A 21,913-nucleotide genomic window follows, 5' to 3' on the forward strand; every position below is an offset into this window, starting at 1 on the left:
TTTTTTGCTATTTTCTTTTGTTGTTTTTTTTTTTTTTTTTTTTTTTTTTTTTTTTTTTTTTTGTTCTGTATTTTATTTATTTTTGTTTTTTTTTTTTGTTTGTGTTTTGTTTGTGGGGGGGGGGGGGGGGGGGGGGGGGGGGGTGCATGTGGATGTACTATGCAAAGCTTCAGGGGTTTTGTCCAGTTGTTTTCAGAGATACTTTTAGGGACCTGTAAATTTTCAACTCTTCCAAGGTGGTATCATCAAAGGAGAGGGGTTACTCCTTTCCTGGCTTATGCTATGCTCAATGAGTGACCACAAGTACTCTTTTCTTCCTTGGAATTGTAAGGAGAATTCCCTCTCCAACACTCTCAGAAACTTTCACAGTAATTCTCTTCCTCACCACAGGACCACGACCCAGTATTCTGATCCACATCCAAGTAGGGCAAAGCAAGAAAATCCTGACTCAGTGCAAACAAAGATATTCCTGCAATCCCCCTCTGATAAACTGTTTGATCGCCCCACCATCTGTGGGTTCAGAGCACAAGAAGCAGCCTCAGATGCTGCTCCTGTTACTACTGCTGCTGCTGGCAACACTGCCACCTCTACCACCTTGTGGCTGTGGTCAGATCATTCTCCTCTCTCACCCAGGTTCCCCAGAGTTTTCCCACTGACTTTCTATGCTGTCTTTGTTTTTTGTGGTTTGGAACTGGAAACCTCCACAGCTGCGTGAGGTTTCATTCAGTCACCTGAGGTCTGCTCCAGCCAGGTCTGTGCCACTAGGGCCCATGTTGGACTGTGCTCCACTCTCAGTCTGGTACAATATATCCTTCCTGTCAACCTTGCAGACTAGCTTGGGCTGGAGATTTGATTCACTGTCATTTTGGGGGGTTCTGCAATTTGTTTAGAGTCATTTTATGGGTATTTGGAGTGGTTTAGTGGAGATTTCAAGGAAGTGTCCGCTCTTATTCTGCAACCCTGACTCTACCCCTCCCCCCCATTATATATATATATATATATATATATATATATATATATAGCCTTTTAGAGGGCAATTGGGGATAAGTAACTTGCCCAAGGTTACATGTCTATATTTTTTTGGGGTGTGGGTGTTAAATGTCTAAGGCCGGAAGCGAACTCAGGTCCTCCTGACTCTGGGGCCAGTGCTTTACTCACTGTGCCACCTAGCTGTCCCCCCCCATAAGATAATTCTAACAAACATTTAAAGACAAAAATATTTTTAACAATATATAAACTATTTGGTAAAATAGGTAAAGAATAAGTCTGACTACATTTTTTCTATGATACAAATATGGTGCAGATACCTGAAACAGGAAGAGACAAAACAGAGAAAGAAAATTATAAAACAATTTCCCTAATGAATATAGATGTGAAAAATTTAAACAAAATATTACCAAAGATATTAGAACACATTTTCATGAGGATAAAACATTATGACCATGTGGGATTTGTACCAGGGATGAAGGGCTGGTCCATTATTAGGAAAACTATCAGCAAAATTGACCGTATGATGACTAATAGAAATCACATTATTATGGCAATAGATGCAGAAAAAGCATTTGAAAAAGTAAAGGACCTATTCCTATTAAAAACAATAGAGAACATAAGAATAAATGAAATTTTCCTTCAAATGATAAGTGGTTCCTATCTAAACCATCAGCAAGCATGATATGTAATGGGGATAAGCTAGAAGTTTTCCCAATAAGATTAGAAGTGAAACAAGCATGTCCATTTTCACCACTGTTATTCAATATTGACTAGCAATGTTAACTTTAGCAATAAGAGTAGAAAAAGGCATTGAAGGAATTAAAATAGGCAGTGAGGTAACAAAGCTCTCAATCTTTGCAGATCATATGATGATATACTTATAGAATCACTGAAAAACTACTTGACATAATTGACAACTTGGACAACATTACAGAATATAATTTGTAAAACAAAATCTTGCAGAAATGAATGATGTAAACTATAAGTTCGTGAAGCATTTGATAAAAAAAGAACTCACTATCTGAAAAAACCTGCAGGTAAAACTGGAAAATAGTATGGTAGAAACTAGGCTTAAACAAACTTCTTTTACAAAATAAAAAGATAAGGTCAAAATCAATACAAGATTTACAAATAAAGGGTGATACTATAAGCACACTAGGAGAGCAAGGAATAGCTTGCCTGTGAAATGCCTGGAAAAGGAAAGAATTTATGACCAAAGATGAGATAGAGAACATTTTGAAATGTAAAATTGATAATTTTGATTACATTAATTTTAAAAAGTATTTTTTTGCACAAACAAAGCAATAGCAAGCAAGTTTAGAGAGGAAACAGAAAGCTGGGAAACTATTTTTATGGTAATTTTCTCTGATAAAGACTTAATTCCTAAAATATATAGAAAACTGAGTCAAATTTATAGGAATATAGGTTACTGCCCAATTGATTAATAATCAAAGGATGTGAACAAGCAGTTTTCAGCTGAAGAAATTAAAGTCAGATAAAAAATGCTCTAAATCACTATTGAACAGAGAAATGCAAATTAAAACAACTCTAAGGTACCATCTCACTCCTATCAGATTGGCTAACGTGACCCAAAAGAAAAATGATAAACATTGTAGAAGACATGTGGAAATTGGAACATTAATATATTGTTGGTGGATATGTAACCTGGTCTAACTATTCTGTAGAGCCAATTGGAACTATGCCCAGAGGGCTTTAAAACTGTGCATATCCTCTGATTCAACAATAGCACAACTAGGCCTATTTCCCAAAGAGATCACTAAAAAGGTGAAAGGACCTATTTTTTATAAAATAATATACAGTAATTCTTTTTACTGTGCCAAAGGATTGGAAATTGAGTGGGAAGTCCATTAATTGGGAAGTGGCTGAATAAGTTGTGATATATGAATGTAAATGAATTTTATTCTTCTGTAAGAAATGATGAGCAGGTAGATTTCAGAAAAAAAAAACAAATTTATGTGAACTGATATGGGGTGAAGTGAGCTGAACCAAGGTGCACTGTACACAGTAACACTGTGCAATGACTAACCTTGATAGACTTAGCTCTTCTTATCAATATAATGATCTAAGACAATTGAAAATGACTCCTAGTGCAAAATGCTGTCCACATCCAGAGAAAGAACAATGGAGTCTGAATGCAGATTGAATCATAGTATTTCCTCTTTTTTTTTCTTTTTCATATTTTTTCCCTTTTATTTGGATTCTTCCTTCACAACATGACTAATGTGGAAGGGTGTCTAACAGAATTGTACATACATAGCCTATATCAGATTCCACGTCCTCTTGGAGAAGGGGGAGTGGAGGAGTGAGAAAAAAAAAAAACTTGGAACTCAAAATTTTAAAAAAGTGAATGTTGAAAACTATTTTTACATGAAATTGGAAAACTAAAATAAAATGCTCTCATGTTTGAGGGAAAATTAACCTAAAATGTCAAAGGTATCCAGAGCAAACTGGGGGAGCTTAATTCATCCCTCTTTTGTCCCATCAATGTCTTAGTCTACAACATTGTATCAAAGAGGTTTATGATGATGATGTTGATAGCAGTGATAATAATAGCAGCAAGGATAAATTGCTACAGGAAATCACCCTATTTTAATCAATAAACCAATCAATAATTATTTAATGCATCTCTTATGTTTCAAAGACTGGTAGGAGTTGATAGAGTAAAACAATTCCTTCTCACAGGAAGCTTAAATATTAAGAGAGAAAATTCCCATACCAAGGAAAACATGTACAATGAACACACATACAATACAAAAACAACAATAACAACAGCAACAAAACTACTACAATCAATACCTGTAACATCATTTGGTATCTGGGGAAGTCAATTCCAATGGATTTAGGTTTAAATTCTTTTGTAAACTTCTTAAGAAAGTGGGTTTAATTTCTCTTTAAACTTTTCACCTAATTTCTTTAAAAAAAACTGTGCAAAATTATCATCAAAGATAATATACAGATATCCAGATTACTGCAAATTGTGAATCCCTTAAAGCAGCTGCATTTATTCAAATTCACACTATTTGAAGTTATTATTATGTGTAATACAATAATTAGTTTCAACGCAATGAAAATATACAATTTATAATTCAATAATTATACCCCTTCCAGGAATTTTATTCTCACTAATCAAGACCTAGCTTTAATCCACATTTTATAGAAATTTAAGGTTTATAGAACACTCCTCTCAGTAACTCTGAGATGTGAGTGGTACAAATGTTATTATCCCATTTTTCAATGAGGAAATTGAAATATAAGGATATGAAATGACTTGTCGAAGATCATATAGTTTATAAGAATTTGACTTTCTTTTATTAATGTACAATCTTGTGATTCTTTTTATTTCTCTGTATTTGAAAGGAGGAAATATCATTCCATCATGACATTATTTACTTCTCTAGAGAAAAAGTCACTTTTTTAAGTTGTCTATTTCTTTGAGGAAGTTGATTCATTTGGTCATTTGTTATGTCTTAACTGTGACTCATTCTCTGTTCAAGGTTGTAGTGGGAGCAATATACTACCCTTCAGAACTGTAGAGGAAGTTACATCAGTGGCCAGGACTCTTCAGCACTCTGATACTAAGTTCATTTATCTGTAAATAAGAAGATTGATTTTAATGAACTCAAATTTTTCTTCTTCTACAACACACGAGAATCTATGAATTTTGGTCTAGACACTGGGGAAATGTGGAACATTCAAAGATAAGGAATTCTAGGAAGCTAAATTTTCAAGCAAAAATGGCACTTTGTGAACTGTAGTTTGTTTTTGTTTTTAAATTGGATTTGTTATTTCATTTGTATAGGAAACAATATTTCATGAGTGTATCAGCCCCTGTTCTGAAACTAAGACTCTGAAAGTTGTTTTGGGCATTGGAATGTAAAATATTTTGTCTATCATCACTTATCTTGTATGTGACTCAGGCAAGGCTTAATAAAAATTGTCCTGAATTTGAGGCTAGAACACAACATAATATGCATGCATACATTAAGCCAAAGGAAAAAAAATGTCATGTTCAGACTACATTACACCTCTAAGACCTAATTTCTCCAGATGATTACTTAACATTCTGGTTTATATTCTTAACCAGTCACAGTAATAAGTGTGTTAGCCAAATTATAGGTAATTATGTTAACTAATAAAGGCTGCTGATCAATATCAATAGTTATCTAGAATTAAAAATATTATTAATAGATTGCTAATTTATATCAATTTTAATCAACGTGTAGTCAAAAGACATTAGTACAAAAATATTATAAACATATCAGAAAATATTAAAAACACAGCTTTACTGAAAATGGCATTCAGATAGTAGTTTACATGCCTTCAGCATAAATTATGTTTCCCACACTTGATGTGACATTTTCCAGCTCAAATTAAAGTAAAATAGAATGTAGTGGTGCAATTATTCTAATTAAAGATGGGGATGATTTTATGAAATACACACATATGTTAAAAGATGAATTCACTTTTAAAATAATGTGCATATGGAATATTAGTAAAAGCTCTCACACAGAAACATTCAACAGAAATTTGGGGATAATATTGTAAAGTCTATAAAGACCTACATGATGTGAGCATATCTTATTCATAGTCAAAAAACTGTACAAAGGGATCAGAAGTGAAGTCAGTCAAATTTGACCAGGTATGTCTTATACCTGAGATTCAGTACTGGAAAAAAAAAAGACAATCTATTATTTATCTAACAGTTTGCAAAAGGAACATTACTTAATGCAAGGGAAGAACATTGAATATTCATTATAAATGATATTCATTATAATTATAATTGCCTTAGGTAAGCGATATTCCTGATTTTAGTTATGCTATCAGACTGCTGGTCCAAAGTCTTAAGGCCCAGCCAGAGTTCTCTGTGTATTTTGTAACTCAGAGTATTAGGAAGTTACATCAATGTCCCAAGCCTTATTTTCTTGAAAAAAATTAAGCCTTGAGGTATCCCAATGTCTTATAAAGAATATAATGAGTCTCTTCCATATAGCAAGGTAGATCTACCTTGGTAGATATTCCTTTTAACACAGCATGCCAGAAAAAAAAAATTGACTGCATCTATCTAAGCTTACACATGAGGAAATATAAGCCAAGGAAAATTAAGTGAATAACTCCTAATCACATAGCTATGTCAGAGAGACAGGAAGAAAATCCAGAATTGTTAAAAATCTCTCAATATTATTGTTATTATGATTGACAACAGTATTACATTTTAATAGAACATTTAGCATTGCAATAATTATTTTTATTTCTCCTTTTCTTACATGTATTCCTGAAGAACAAGCTAAAGGGACAGAAGCAATTCTCCTTTCTGTCTCCAGGATTCTGCAAAGTATCCTCAATACAAAGGGCAAAACAGAACAGTTTTCTTGAGATTTATTGAAAATATTCTGGTAATCAATTGCCACCCACTGAGAGAATTTTGTCGTTCTGACAGAGATCGATTTTGTTTTCCAAGCATTCTATGACTAGAGAATATTATGATGGAAAGATATTTGGATTTGGAGATGTGAGACATGTAGCTAATAGTAGATACACTATATATTCCCTATATGACATTGGGCAGCCCACATCACTTCTCTCATTCTCGCATACCACTACAATACATATATGTATATGTATGTGAATGCATATACACATAATTCCAGCAAAAATATGTCAAAATATTTTTTTCTAGACATGTACCAATTTATGAGGTTTGTGTAACTATGCATGCACATGAAAATGGAGGAATATCATTATACTGTAAGAAATGAAGAATTAGATATATCTTTGTAAGACTTTTGGGAATCAATGCAGAATGAAATGAGCAGAACTAGGAAAATTTATACAAGAGCAACAATTTTGTAAAAAAAAATTGAAAACTTTAAGACTTCTGATCATTACAATTAGTCATTACAATGACTAATCACTATTCCACAAGCATCATAATGAAACATAATCATGAGAACCATCTCCCGATAGGAAAGTGATGGAATCAGACTGCTGAGACATACATATATGCATGTGCACATGCATTTAGGTAATATACATATGTTTATCTGCACTGCATATATCCATGTGTGTATGTATAAGTATTTTCATAAACATATTAATATAGATACCCATATGTGAATGATGGCATGTTTTTATTGGCTGATTATCTGTAAAAAAAAAAAAGTACTTTTAAAAATGTAATTTTTAGAAAAAGGTAAGGTGGATATATGCACCCACATACATACACACATTTATAATAATACATAAATAATATATAATAAATACTAAAATGTAATGAATAAATACTAATAACATGAATAATCATAGCTACAAATATATATATATATATATTCACAAGTTATGTACAAAAAGCAAAGTGATTTTGCTTCTTCATGTAAACATGGAAAATATTTATAAGCATAAATGAGATAGTGTGGGGGAATGATTCATAAGCAAAATATTATAATAGCAGGATGAAACCTTTTTCAAAAGGAACAATTTTAGATAAAAAGAATGATTAAATTTCACTAGAAAGAAGAATATAGACTCTTTTGCGGAAATCCATAACTGGCAGGGGAAAAGTAGAGCAAAATATAATATTTTGTGATCCTCAAATGACAAAGAAATAGAAGTGGCATTCTCTTGGGAATTTATTGTAGTTCATCTTGCAAGTTGTAGAAAATGAATGATGAGATCTGGAGGTATATCACAAAGTTTATTTCGAGGAAGGGTATAGTATTGATAGAGGGGTTCAACTTTACAAAGCATTTGTTGGAAGTATCTATCTACACATGTGTGTACATGTGTAGAGGGAATGAGAGAAGAAGGGAGGGAAGGAGAGAAAGGAAGAGAGAGAGACAGAGACAGAGAGAGACAGAGACAGAGAGAGAGAGACAGACAGACCGAAAGAGAGAGAGAGAGAGATCAATCTTTGGGAAGGAGAAGAAGATATATGATAATTTCACATTCCAAGAAGGTAGAAGAAGCATAAAAGGAGATTCACAATGGGTATCCAATTTTGACCAAAAGACTGGAATTGTTTGCCAAAGTAGAACTTAATAGGATATCTGAGAATTCATGATAGCTAGGTAAGGAAATGCTCTGGCAAAGATATTCAGAATGCATTTTTTAAAAAATCAGAGGAAAAATATATCAGATATCATTACTTTAGATTATGCAGTGAAAGTAATCTCAAAACTTATTGGCTACTTAAAAAATGACACTTCAGTGACAGAAATATCAATAAATCTACATGTGGAAAGGGGGTTTTGTGGGGGTCCTGCTAAAGAGAATTTTATATCTGCAAAGAGAAGTCATTCCTCAACTCAACTGCTAGAAATTAGAGGAGATAACTAAAGATGAAAGGTGAAATGTTCTTATAATAATATTAAGAAAGCAAAAACATAGGAAAAATTTAGACTGACAATAAAATTTATTTTGAATAACAGAAAAATTATTTAATTATTAAGGAAACATAGACTGCTAATTTGGGATGAATAAGATGATAATTTGGGAATAAAAGAGAAGGTTCTATTTAGCTTCAGTATTATTTTCCCTATCTAAAGCAATGATATTTATACAGGGAAATGTAGAACAAAAATGTTGACAGTGAATTGAAACCCAAGGTGAATTATTAGGAAGTAAGTGTACCAATTGTCACCACAGTTGCCTACTAATTCTGTGTATTTTCCAGAATGACTACTTCATAGGCAACAGATTTGGTTTCATCTCAACTTTTTTTTTATTTGCTACTCCTTCCATCTTATAACCCTCAGAGAGATGTGGCTCTTTAAAAAAAAAATGATCACTTTAATTCACATACACTTCCTGCCTGACACTCCAAGCTAGTAATACCTTTGATAAAGTATTCTCCAAACTCAACATCTTTGAGTCAGACTGAAAAAAATATCACAAAAATACAAGTCTGAATTTTTACATAAATTTTAACCAATAATTTTTAACAAAATGATAAAAGCTATCTTAAACTAAGTAAAAGCTATTTACAGTTACAGTAGAATAATTATAAGGGATAGCATAAGTTGACCACCAGTGGAGAGAAAAATAAAGACTTTCACATGGGAATTTGATTCTCTTTGGAAATTTTCTCTCTCTTTATACTCTAGTTTTTCTTACCTGTCCTGTTGTAACTAAATTCTTTGTGAAGCATAATCATGGTTTGGTCCTTGGAGGTGGTGACACCTGGAGTTTGTTCATTTAAGGGTATTTTTTTGTTTTCCCCATGAACATTTTTGGTCAAAAAGACCCAGCAAGCTCCTGGTGTTAATGTTTCCTCTTCTAGGTTGGGGGACATATCACTAGTAAAGCCATTGGTAAGTAACATATCATATCAGCCATGCATTGTCTGTCCCTAAATGGCAAAAAGGAGATTTTTCATCAGTGCACAACAAACTAAAGACCACTGGAAGTCACCTGGCCAGGAATCTGTGAGGTTGACATGAAAGATATATCTTGTTTGCTTGTTAAATTGACTAGGGCAACATGATGCAGTATCATTCTCACTTTCTGCTCTCTTTCCATTCCAGACTTGCTGAGAATAGGTGTTAGCAGCTCAAAAGATAGGGGAAAAAGGTGTGGTAGAAGCTACATCTTGTGCTCCCCTGAGGCAGCCTGATAGAGTGGAAGAGAAAATCCAAGTAGTTGGATTTTGGGAGTGTCTCAATCGCTCCTCTTGATCTCGAGATTGCTGTTAGGCATCAGCTGGCACCAGATTTGAGCATGATCCAGTCAAACATATATTCCTGGCAATGGAATAGGTTCCTGAAAAGAATAGTAAGATTTGTCATCAAAATGTAGAGAATGACAGAAATTCAGGTATGTGGCAAGTTCAGAAGGGTAGATTTTATGTAACATTTCAATGGGAAAGGACATTTTCTTTTCACTGATTCTTTCATGTGCGTGTCTCTTGGTAGCAGCTTTCAGCCCTTGCCAGGGTAGGAAGCCCAACTTGAAGTACATTAAAACATATCTCAGGTACTCCAAGAAATCCCTTAGAGATTGTTCAATTCCAAGATAAGTATTGGTGGAGGCATAATGAGAAGTTCCTGTGAGGTTTTTATACACAGTATATACTGATGAATCTCAGCATAATGGCACTTCTTAGATAACCCAACATCTATGATGGAGATAAGGTTACTCTTTTGTTTACCTATCCAGCTTCACATCATGGTGGATGAAGTTCTTTGAATGAATGTATTGTATCTGACTAATCATCTGGTCAACAAGTAGCACGACAGTTTCATACTAGGAGAAATTGAAAAGATCTTCAAGGCGTGTTCCCAAAATCTTCATTACGATGACATTATACTTCCCTTCTGTACCACACAATTTAATTGTGGGAATGCACAATCTTCCATGCATCATTTTTGAGATTTTTCCTCTTAATATGGAGTTGAGGGTGCTTGATTTTAACACATTAGAGCTTGATGGCAACTTCTTCTGCAGCAATGTCTGTAAAAATTGTTCCCCACCTTTCTGTTTCCCTTCTAATCTTGATTAAATTGGCTTTGTTTGTCCAAAAATTTTTCAATTTAATATACTGTGTCTTTCTCTCCATGATGCCACTACCCCTATTTATGTTTTTCTCTCTCCTTTCTCCCTTTTCCTCCTCACTAGAGTTTTGCTTTCAACTACCCCTTCCTTCACTCTGCCTTCCCTTCTATTAGCCCCCTTACTTTTATTCCCCTTTATCCTTACTACTTCTTCCCTCCTTTCTATCCACCCCTGCCTTTTCTCTCCTCTTTCCCTTCCTATGGCATATGGTAAGTTAGATTTCTATATGAAAATGATTATGTTATTCCCTCTTTGAGCCAAATCTGATGAGGGTAAGGTTCAAACAATGCTCATCACCCTCTCTTCATCTACTGTACTAGGTTTTTGCCCTTTTTCTTGTGATGTAATAAACCTTCTCTGCCTCATCCTTTCCTCTTCTTCCAGTATAATTCCTATTCACCACTTAATTAGATTTTTTGACATCACATCAAAGTCAAATTTTACCCACCCCTTCTATGTATACCCCTTTTACATGTCATAATAAGAATACAGCTCTCAAGAGTTACAAGTGTCATCTTCCCTTGTAGGAATCTAAACAGTTTGCCCTTAAAAGAACATTTTTTTCCTGTTTTCCTTTTTTGCCCCTCTTGAGCCTTCTATTTGAAAAGTTTTTGTTGAACTATGGTACTTTCATCAGAAAAGTTTGCAAATACCCTACTTAGTTGAATGCCCATCTCTTCCCCTGAAAGATTATGCTCATTTTTGGGGGTAGTTGATCCTTTGCCTTATATTATATAGCATTCCATAGTTTCTGATATTTGGTGCAGAATCTGGTCAAATTTCCTTGAAGATTTTATGAAAGATACTGTCTAGGCTCTTTTATTCATTGTGGTTTTCAGGTAGACTAATAATTTTTAAATTGCCTTCCCTGGATCTATTTTCCAGGTCAGTTGTCTTACCAATGAGGTATTAAATTTTTTTCATTTTTTTTCCATTCTTTTGTTTCCATTTGAGAGATTCTTGATATTTCACAGACTCATTAGCCTCCAATCACCCAATTCTATTTTTTAATTAATTGTTTTCTTATATTAGATTTTGAAGATCCTTTTCCTTTTAGCCCACTTTATTTTTTTAGGGAGTTTTTCAATTCAGTGATTTTTTTTTTTGTCTCTTTTTCGAATTGACCAATTCTACTTTTAAGGAGTTGTTTTCTTTTCTGTACTTTTTTGTCTATTTGCACAATTGTTTCTTTATTATTTTATTTTAATTAATTTGTTTGTTTCCTTTTACTTTACAGGATACAATTCCACAATTCCTTGAGTTTCACATTTTGTCTCCCTCCCTCACTTTTCCCCTCATGGCAGCATATAATCAAGTATAGGATCTTTAAATACTTTCACATTATACATTAGTCAGGTTATAAGGACAGATTGTACCAGCTGGAATGAACAATGGTAAAGAGGACATAAAACCAAATAAGAGAAGGAAAAAGATCATATATTTTGCTTCCACCTGGATATAAATTCAGTTCTTTCTAGTTCTTTCTTTGGATGCACATTTTTCTCTCCATCATGAGTCTTTTGGGATTGATTTATATCACTGCATTGCTGAGAAGAGTCCAGTCTATCAAAGTTAGTCATCACACATATGTTGTGTCTGTAATTGTGTACGAATTTCTCCGGGTTCTACTCTTCTCACTCAGCATCAGTTTGTATAAGCCTCTCCGAGTAAATATGAAGACCATCTGCTCCTCGTTTCTTATAGCACAATAGAATTCCATAACATGCATATACCACAACTTGTTCAGCCATTCCCTAATTGATGGGCACCCCCTTAATTTCCAATTCTTTGCTACCACAAAAAGAGTTGCGATAAACATTTTTGTACATATGGATTTTTCTCCCATTTCTATGATCTCTTGGGATATAAACCTAGGAGTGGTATTGCTGGATCAAAGGGTATGAAAGTATTTATAGCCCTTTGGGCATAATTCCAGATTGCTCTCCAGAAAGGCTGGATCAGTTCAAAACTCCATCAGCAATGCATAAGTGTTCCAATTTGCCCACATCCTTTCCAGCATTGGTCATTTTCCTGTTTTGTCATCTTAGCCAATCTGATTGGTGAGATGTGGTATCTCAGAGTTGTTTTGATTTGCATTTCTCTAACCAATAGTGAATTAGAGCATTTCTTCATGTGCTTATAGATAGCTTTAATTTCTTTCTTTGAAAACTGCCTGTTCATATCCTTTGACCATTTATCAATTGGGGAATGGCTTGTATTCTTATAAATTTGACTCAATTCTCTGTATATTTTAGAAATGAGTCCTTTGTCAGAGACATAGGTTGTAAAGATTGTTTCCCAATTTCCCACCTCTCTCTTAATCTTGGTTACATTGGCTTTGTTTGTACAGAAACTTTTCAATTTCATGTAGTCAAAATTATCCATTTTACACTTTATAATGTTCTCTAGTTCTTGTTTAGTCTTAAAGTATTTCCCTCTCCACAAGTCTAATAGGTAAACTATTCCTTGTTTTAGGAGACTGCTTACAGGATCAAACTTTATACCTAGATCATGCACCCGTTTAGACTTGATTTTGGTATATGGTTTTAGATAATGGTATATTTCCAGTTTCTGCCATACTATATTCCAGTTTTTCCAGCAGTTCTTGTCAAATAGTGAGTTCTTATCCCAAAAAACCAGGGTCTGAGGGTTTATCAAACAATAGATTACTATAGTCATTGACTTCTGAATCTCGTGTGCCTAATCTATTCCATTGATCCACTCCTGTTTCCTCAGCCAGTACCAAATAGTTTTGATGACTGCTTCTTTATAATACAGGTTGAAATCTGGTATAGCTAGTCCACCTTCCCTAGCATTTCTTTTCATTAATTCCCTTGATATCCTGGACCGTTTATTCTTCCAAATGAATTTGTTTACTATTTTTTCTAGCTCTCTAAAGTAGTTTTTTGGTAAATTAATTGGTATTGCACAAAATATATAATTTAATTTAGGTAAAATTGTCCATTTTATTGTATTAGCTCGACCCAGCCATGATTAATTGATATTTTTTCCAATTAGTTAGATCTGACTTTATTTGTGTGAAAAGTGTTTTGTAGTTATGGTCATATAGGTCTTGGGTTTGTTTTGGCAGGTAGATTCCCAAATATTTTATAATGTCTACAGTAACTTTAAATGGGATTTCTCTTTCTATCTCTTGCTGTTGAATTTTATTGGAAATATATAGGAATGCTGAGGATTTATGTGGGTTTATTTTATATCCTGCAACTTTGCAAAATTTATTGTCTCAAGCAGTTTTTTACTTGATTCTCTAGGATTGTGTAAGTATATCATCATATCATCTGCAAAGAAAGATACCTTTCCCGAATTTGATTCCTTTAATTCCTTTTCCTTCTCTAATTGCTACTGCTAACATTTCTAGTACCAGATTGAATAAGGGGGGTGATAGTGGACACCCTTGTTTCACCCCTGATCTTATGGGAAATGCTTCTAGCTTCTCCCCATTATATATAATACTTGCTGATGGCTTTAAATAGATGTTCCCTATTATTTTAAGGAAGGCTCCATTTATTCCTATACTTTCTAATGTTTTTAATAGGAATGGATGTTGTATTTTGTCAAAAGCCTTTTCTGCATCTATTGCGATGATCATGTGGTTTCTGCTAGTTTTCTTTTCAAGTTGGCATTAACTTTATTCTAGTTTTTGTATAATTTTAAGTACATAAAGGTTTATTCCCACAAGCCTCAGGAATGGGTAGAAGTCACAGGACAGTCCCCCGCCCCCTCCCACCAAAAATTTAAAAAAATTGCATATTTTAGTAAATATTCTAAAGGGAAAAATAAAAACCATTTATACATAGGAAAAGCTATTCAAGGCCTGAAACCATCAAGTTCAAGCCCATGCAACAGCCTGTATTGAAGGCTTCATGCTTCTGTTCAGGATATAAACAAAAGCTATAAGACTCCCAGCCAAGAAAAAGTCAAACCATTTGCGGACAAGGAAAAGGCGGGTGCCAAGAAATGTGGCATGAGCCAAGACAATTGTGAAAGAGAATAGATGACAGGCACCTGTCGAGATTCATAATAGTCAGTTGAAGGGAAGAAGGAATGCCAGATTCCTTGGAATGATTTAAAAAAAAACTTTTCTGAAGGGAGGTGCTTGGCCAACACCCCAAAGGCTCACATGAAGAGGACCCAGCTTTCACCTAACTGCTGTGGGGTGGGCTGTCTATTGTAGCCCCGACTTCCTCTGGCAGATGGTACAAGGGGACCTCCTGGCAGGGCACAGACAGAATGAGAAGAGAAACGTGGATAAAAGGAATGCTAATAGGGAAACAAGTCGGCCCGGAATGCTTTGTGCCTGACTGTCGGCCTTTGGTCCAGGGCGGCCATGTCACCAGGGCCCAGGAACATCACTTGGTGCCAGTGAATTAGTTTGCTTAGAATATCTAGCTGGGGTTACACGTCAGCTTCCACTACCTTCCTAAAAAGCATTACCAAAAGGCCTGACCCTTGCAGGAACAACCTGGTCCATTCATCCAGAGGGAGCCATTTGTATCCCCCTTCCCAAAGCTGAAGCCCATCCAAAAGGGTCTCAAGTTCACCAAGGAGGGATTGATGGTGTGGTTCAAGCTGACATGGAGAAGATGCACCTTCCTGCAGATCACATGCAGATGCCCAACTGACCTGCTGCCCCACCCCATATCTCAGCCTGGGGTATATTCAGTGAAGGCAGGTAGCTGTACTTCTCCAAGGAAAGAGAAGCCTTTAAGAGCAGAAAGGTAGAGGAAATCTAGAAGAGAATCATCTGAATGCAGGTGTATCAAATGGTTTGAGGGGGAGGGCACAGGACCCAGTGGCACGCTCCTTATCCAGCAATTTCGGTCACTGTAGTAACCAACTTCTGCCCATTCCACAGTGTCTTGAACTGCTCAGGGACAGGGAACTCATTAAAGTCGCCACTTTCTGTGGGAATGAGGACGTTCATCTCAGAAGACTTGGCACTGACTATCTCACAGTCCAGAGAACTCTTGCTCAGGTATACATGGCAGCCATCTGTCTTATTGATGGAAATAGTTGGCACTTTACCCATCACCTGAACTTTGATGTCTTTGCTGTTTATGATCTCCATAATCCCCACAACGTCATCAAACACCAGGCCAAGCTTCTTACAGTTATCTAATGTGATGGAATTTATTTTGCCCTTGATATGAAGTGTAGAATTCACACACTTGTATATGTAAGCCACTTGCTTCAGCTCTGTGTCATTTATCACTAGGTTGGAAACATTCTCCTGGTTTTCTACTCTCCATTTCTTGCCCTCCAGCTCCAGCACTGGGGGTTCCTTATTGGCAGCTGGTTTAGGAGCAGCTCCGCCAGCCGGTTTGGGAGCCGTGAAAGGCTTGGGGCGGCTGCGCACGGGTCCACTCTGTCTCTTTAAGGCCAGATTCTTATGAGTCTTCATGTCATCGGATACGTGTTTCAGAGAATGTGTGATACCCTCTCCCTGATTAATCTGAGCAAAGAGTGCCGACCGAGAAGCAGACTCATCAGAGCCAGAGCTAGTGGGGATGGGTGGAGGAGGAGGTCCAGGAGGTGGGGGAGGAGGGGCTGATCCAGCTGAGGGGCCTGACAATGTGCCACTCAGTTCTTTTTCTGTGGGTCCCGTTTTGCTCCAGGCTAGGCCAGTGGTGTGGTACTCTTTAATGTATGCCTGTAACTCAGTCCAGATAGTCAAGTAAGCTTTTACCCAGTCCACATGCTTCTTATCCACATCTTTGAACTCCTTGAGCACCCTGTTTGTATAAAACATGGCAGCATCATTCATTTCCTTCACATAAGGGCCAGACTTTGGCGCCATGGCCACCCAGCCCAAAGCAGGGATACTTTCGCTGACTGCTGACGGATGATTGAACAATTTGCTGCCTCGGTTCTTCTCCTGAAAGTTCTGAACCTCCTGGATCTGCTCAGAGATAGGTGCTAAGAAAGACAAAAGCTTATTCCCATCCGGCTGCTGGCACTGAGAGGCTGTCACCAGAAGAGAGCGCTCAATCTTCAGACCTGTGTGGACCATCTCAGCATGTTTTTGAACATCTCCCCCAATTTCTCTGCTGATCTTTAGATAGTCTGCTACTGGGCCAGCAAGCAGAGAGTCAAAAACTTCCACATATGGAGCTACTCCTCCTTTCGGAGAACTGTCTCCACAACCTCCGTGCATGCCAGAGGAATGGGATACCGCTTCTAGTCTGCCCACTGCTTTCTCCAACCTCTCCACCAGATTTTGCATATCAGCCATAGCTCAGCACCTCCGTCCTCCGTCTCCCTCAGCTGCTGCCTGCACTCAGCCACCCTCGGTTTCTGCTAGTTTTATTGTTGCTATGATCAATTATACTGTTGGTTTTCCTAATATTGAACCATCCTTGCATTCCTGGAATAAATCCTACCTGATCAAAGTGTATTATTCTTGAGATAAGTTGCTGTAGTCTTTTTGCTAGCATTTTATTTAGAATTTTTGCATTCATATTCATAAGGGAAATTGGTCTATAATTTTCTTTCTCTGTTTTATCTCTTCCTAATGTAGTTATCAGTACCATATTTGTGTCATAAATAGAATTTGGTAGGACTCCTTCTTCACTAATTTTCCCAAAAAGTTTGTAGAGTATTGGAATAAATTTTTCTTTAAATGTTTGATAGAATTCACTAGTGAATCCGTCTGGCCCTGGAGATTTTTTCCTAGGGAGCTGACTGAGGGCTTGTTCAATTTCTTTTTCTGAGATGGGATTATTTAAGTAATTCACTTCCTCTTCAGTTAATCTGGGCAACTTGTATGTTTCTAAATATTCATCCATTTCCCTAAGATTGTCAAATTTATGTGCATACAATTGGGAAAAATAATTCCCAATTATTATTTTGATTTCCTCTTCATTGGAGGTAGATTCACCCTTTTCATTTTTGATACTCATAATTTGGTTTTCTTCCTTCTTTTTTTTTATCATATTGACTAAGGGTCTATCAATTTTGTTAGTTTTTTCATAAAACCAGCTTGTGGTTTTATTTATTAATTCAATAGTTTTATTAATTTCAATTTTATTAATCTATCCTTTGGTTCTCAATATTTCTAATTTAGTATTCAATTGGGGATTTTGAATTTTTTCTTTTTCTAGGTTTTTTAATTGCATGCTCAATTTGTTGAGCTCCCTTTTCTCTAATTTAACCATATATGCATTCAGGGATATAAAACTTCCCCTAAGAACTGCCTTTAATGTATCCCTCAAATTTTGGTATGTTGTCTCATTATTATCATTCTCTTGAATGAAATTACTGATTGTTTCTATAATTTCTTGTTTGACCCACTCATTCTTTAGGATTAAATTGTTTAATTTCCAATATTTTTTAGTCTGTCTTTCCCTGGCCCTTTATTTCACATAATTTTTATTGCATCACGACCTGAGAAGGATGCATTTAATATTTCTTCCTTACTACATAGAATTGTGAGGTTTTTATGCCCTAGAACATGGTCAATTTTTGAGTATGTGCCATGAACTGCTGAGAAGAAAGTATATTCCTTTTTATTCCCATTCAGTTTTCTCCAGAGTTCTATCATACCTATCCTCTCTAAAATCCTGTTCACCTCTTTAATTCCTTTCCTGTTTATTTTGTGGTTGGATTTATCAAGTTCAGAGAGGGGGAGATTAAGGTCTCCCACTAGTATAGTTTGGTATCTATTTCTTCCTCTAATTCCTTTACCTTCTCCTCTAGGAATCTGGATGCTACACCACTTGGTGCATATATGTTAAGTAATGATATTGCTTCATTCTCGATGGTGCTTTTTAACAGGATATAGTTTCCTTCCTTATCTCTTTTAATTAGGTCAATTTTTGCTTTAACCTTATCTGAGATAAGGATTGCTACCCCTGCTTTTTTTTTACTTTAGCGGAGGCATGATATATTTTACTCCAACCTTTTACCTTTACCCTGTGTATATCCCTCTATTTCAGATGTGTTTCTTGTAAACAGCATATTGTAGGTTTATGATTTCTAATCCATTATTCTATTCATCTCCATTTTATTGGAGAGTTCATTCCATTCACATTTACAGTTATGATTGTTATCTGTTTCTTTCCCTCCATTCTATTCCTGCTGCTGTTAATGTTCATATTTTCCCTCTCTTCTCCCTTGCCCCCCTTAATAGTATTCCTTTTGACCACCGCCTCCCTCAGTGTTCGCTTATCAACCCCCCTCCCTTTTTCTTCCCTTTCCCCTTACTTCTTCCCTCCCTACAAACCACTCCCACCCCCTTTTCATAACTCTTTCCTCCTCCTACTGCCTGTAGGATATTTTTATACTTAATGCAGTAAGTTATTTCTTCTTCGCACCAAGAGTGACTGGAACAAATCTGATGCAAAGCTCTTCTCCCTCCCCTCTTTCCCTCTAAAATGATATTTTTGAATTTCTTCTCCATAGAGTCCTATGCTTAACTGGTTGTTATTCTCTCCTTGTACCAGAACCAATGATGGGAAAGCTCATATGCTTCCCAACTCCCTCCCTTTTTTTCCTCTGCTATGCAGTTTTTATGCCTCTATATGTGGCATAATTTACCCTTTTCCACTTCATCCATTCCCTTTCTTCCATTGCAGTCCCTTTCTAGACCTTAATAAGATTTTTTAATCGTGATTTTGTGTATTTTCTACTCATACCCTCTACTTGTCTATAACCAGTTTGCTCTTATCAAATAGCAGGGTATGTGTGTGTTCTCCTTGTTTACCTTTCTAAGTCACTGTTGCATCTCATAATTGGCGGTTGAATTTTCCATTGAGTTGTGGCTTTTTTATCAAGAAGGTCTGGAACTCTGTTATATCATTGAATGACCATCTCTTTGCCAGGAAGAATATACTCAGTCTTGCTGGGTATGTGACCCTTGGTTGTAACCCGAACTCTTTTGCCTTCTGGAAAATTGTATTCCACTGCCTCCAGTCTTTCAGTGTGGAGGCTGCCAAATCCTGTGCAATCCTCACTGTGGACCCTCGAAATTGAATTGTTTCTTTCTGGCCACTTGAAGTATTTTCTCTTTTATCTGGTAGTTCTGGAGTTTGGCCACAACATTTCGAGGACTTTTCAGTTTGGGATCTCTTTCAGCAGGTGTCCCGTGGATTCTCTCGATTTCCATTTTACCCTCAGGTTCTAGTATCTCAGGGCAGTTTTTCTTAACAAGCTCTTGGAGAATGTTGTCCAGCCTCAATTTTTCATCATAATTTTCTGGTCGGTCTATGATTCTCAGATTACATCTCCTGGATCTGTTTTTCAGGTCAGTTATTTTTTCTTTGAAGCATTTTACCTCTTTTTCTAATTTTTCTCTCTTGTTGCTTTGATTGACTAATTCTTGGTTCCTCATAGAGTTATTTGTTTCCATTTGGTTAATTCTAGTTTTTAGCAAGTCATTTTCCTTGGCTAATTTTGGAGTTCCTTTTCTATATCATACACTTTTGTTTTTAGAGAGTTGTTTTCCTCATTATAATGTTTTTCTAATTCTGCTATTTTGGTTTTGAGAGAGTTATTCATTTTGTCTTCTATATCTCTGATTTCATTTTCAAAGTTCCTTTTGATCCCATCTAGGACAGCCTTCTGTACTTGGGACCCATTCCCTGTTGAAGTTTCAGCTTTGGGTGTGGAGTCCACATTGTCTCCCTCTGTGGTTGGTTCCTCTCTCTGAGGATAGTAGGACTCCATAGTCTTTGTCTTTGTAGTCTGCTCTCTACCCACTTTAAGGCAGGGTCCTAGCCACACCCTCCCTCTAGGATCCAAAGACTTTACTGTAGAGGGTTTTGCCTTGGGGCAATAGTTGCTATGTTTTCAGGGTCAGAGGGGGGATTTGGAGCAAATGAAGTTCACTCTGTCATCCTAGACTTTGAAGGTCCTGAAAAGGGCTTTTTTTTTTAATTTCTGAGCTATGAAGTGGTAGCCCCAGGAGTGTTTGCTGTCCAGGACAGGGGCCCCTGTATTTGCTTCTTACCTTGCTCTTTCCAGTACCAGCCCTTTGGTGATAGGCCTGGTAGTGGACCTTGTGATTGGTGGGAAGACTTGACCTCTGAATTGATCGGGCCCCTTCCAGGCCTGCCTCTGCTGGCCGTGCCATGCCTTCCTGGCCTGCCTCTGACTCTGCAATTCTATCTTTTAAGGACTTGTTTTCTAAAGTAAACTTTTACCTTTCCTTTTCCAATCTCTCTGGTGCTTAGTTTTCATTTCTTTTCCCTATTTTTCTTCTACCTCTTTTATTTGACTTTTTAAATCTTTCTTGGGCTCTTCCAAGAAGGATTTTTGGGCTTGAGATAAGTTCATATTACCCATTGAGGTTTCTGATGTGGGTATATTGACAATGTTGTCCTCTTCTGAATTTTTGTTTTGATCTTCCCTTTCCCCATAACAAAAATTCATGATCTTTTTTTCCATTTCTACTTTTTTCTCATGATATTTGCTTATTTTGTGACTTTTAAAGTTGAGCTCTCTTCCTATAGTAATGGGAACACTGGCCCAATCTTGTTGTGTTGGAAGACCGGGACCTTGTGTGCTTTGTGTGAAGGCAGCTGGAGGCTGTAGGGATCTAACAGCTTACTGGTGCTGATCTGAGGTCAGCTCTAGGGGTGAGAGTGAACATTCTGGCACCTGGGAAATGCCTGCTCACCCAGGCTTTGCACTCAAATGTTTGGCTGTTGGAGGATGTCTGCCAGCCTGGAACTGTGCCTTCTTGAGTTGTGCTTTCTGGAGTTGTGTTGAAGCACAGGAAGATTTGGTTCCTGGAGAATGACAGTGCATGTGGTGGTTTACAAGCTGGTGTCTACTGATTCCCCTGCCTATCCTAAGGCACTTGGTGGGGGGTGAGAAGATGTTGGCATTGGAACTTTGTTGCCCCACCACCTTGGGTCTCAGGATCTCCCACTGATTTGCTGAGGTGGGGCTTTCTGGGTTGCCTTGCATCCTGTACTTTTCCCCCTCCCATGAGGGAGAGGAGACTTTCCTGTTAATCCCCCAAACTTCCTAGACTACAAGACAGCTGTAACCCATCTTTCTACTGACTCAGTTGTTCCAGGCTTTTTACTGAGGTGATATTTTCTGGACTTTCAAAGGTCAGTAAGTGAGGGTGAGAGCAACTTACTTCGTATTATACAGTCTTGCCTCCCAAAGCAGAATTCCACCCCCATTTCATATCATTGATTTTGCCCTTTCAAGCATCAGTCTTGGATCATTCTTTACTAAGAAAATTGAATCCACTTTGCTTATTCTGTTTTATTTTCCTCTCATCACTCAGAACCCTTCTGATACTATCTCTGCCTTAATTCCTGTTTTACATTAAGAGGAGGCCTTTCTCTTTGCCAGGGATAATCAGTCTACATGCATAAATAAT

General features: G+C 36.6%; 1 protein-coding gene, 1 long non-coding RNA gene and 1 pseudogene across 2 annotated transcripts in view; 1 reads left to right on the forward strand and 2 right to left on the reverse strand.

Moving 5' to 3' along the window:
- Nucleotides 1–6: 6 nt before the first annotated feature.
- Nucleotides 7–21,913, forward strand: part of LOC138153324 (uncharacterized) — a 423,036-nt gene continuing 401,129 nt past the window's right edge. Inside the window, exon 1 of the long non-coding RNA XR_011166343.1 lies at nt 7–62. This is a non-coding gene — a long non-coding RNA (uncharacterized lncRNA). The remainder of the gene's footprint in view (nt 63–21,913) is intronic.
- On the reverse strand, nt 9,702–10,561 carry LOC138153146 (casein kinase I-like; annotated as a pseudogene).
- LOC138153016 (adenylyl cyclase-associated protein 1-like) lies at nt 14,896–16,873 on the reverse strand. Its single transcript, XM_069077145.1, has one exon. The coding sequence runs from the start codon at nt 16,808–16,810 to the stop codon at nt 15,383–15,385; it is 1,428 nt and encodes a 475-aa protein (XP_068933246.1). The 5' UTR covers nt 16,811–16,873; the 3' UTR covers nt 14,896–15,382.

The sequence above is a fragment of the Petaurus breviceps genome, unplaced genomic scaffold, assembly GCF_028583685.1.
Source record: "Petaurus breviceps papuanus isolate PSGF00001 unplaced genomic scaffold, PetGlider_PUasm1.0 90977, whole genome shotgun sequence".
Lineage (NCBI taxonomy): Eukaryota > Metazoa > Chordata > Mammalia > Diprotodontia > Petauridae > Petaurus > Petaurus breviceps.

Excerpts from the sequence above, each read along its gene's own strand:
- LOC138153016 (XM_069077145.1), bottom strand. The coding sequence starts at position 16,810 with ATGGCTGATATGCAAAATCTGGTGGAGAGGTTGGAGAAAGCAGTGGGC.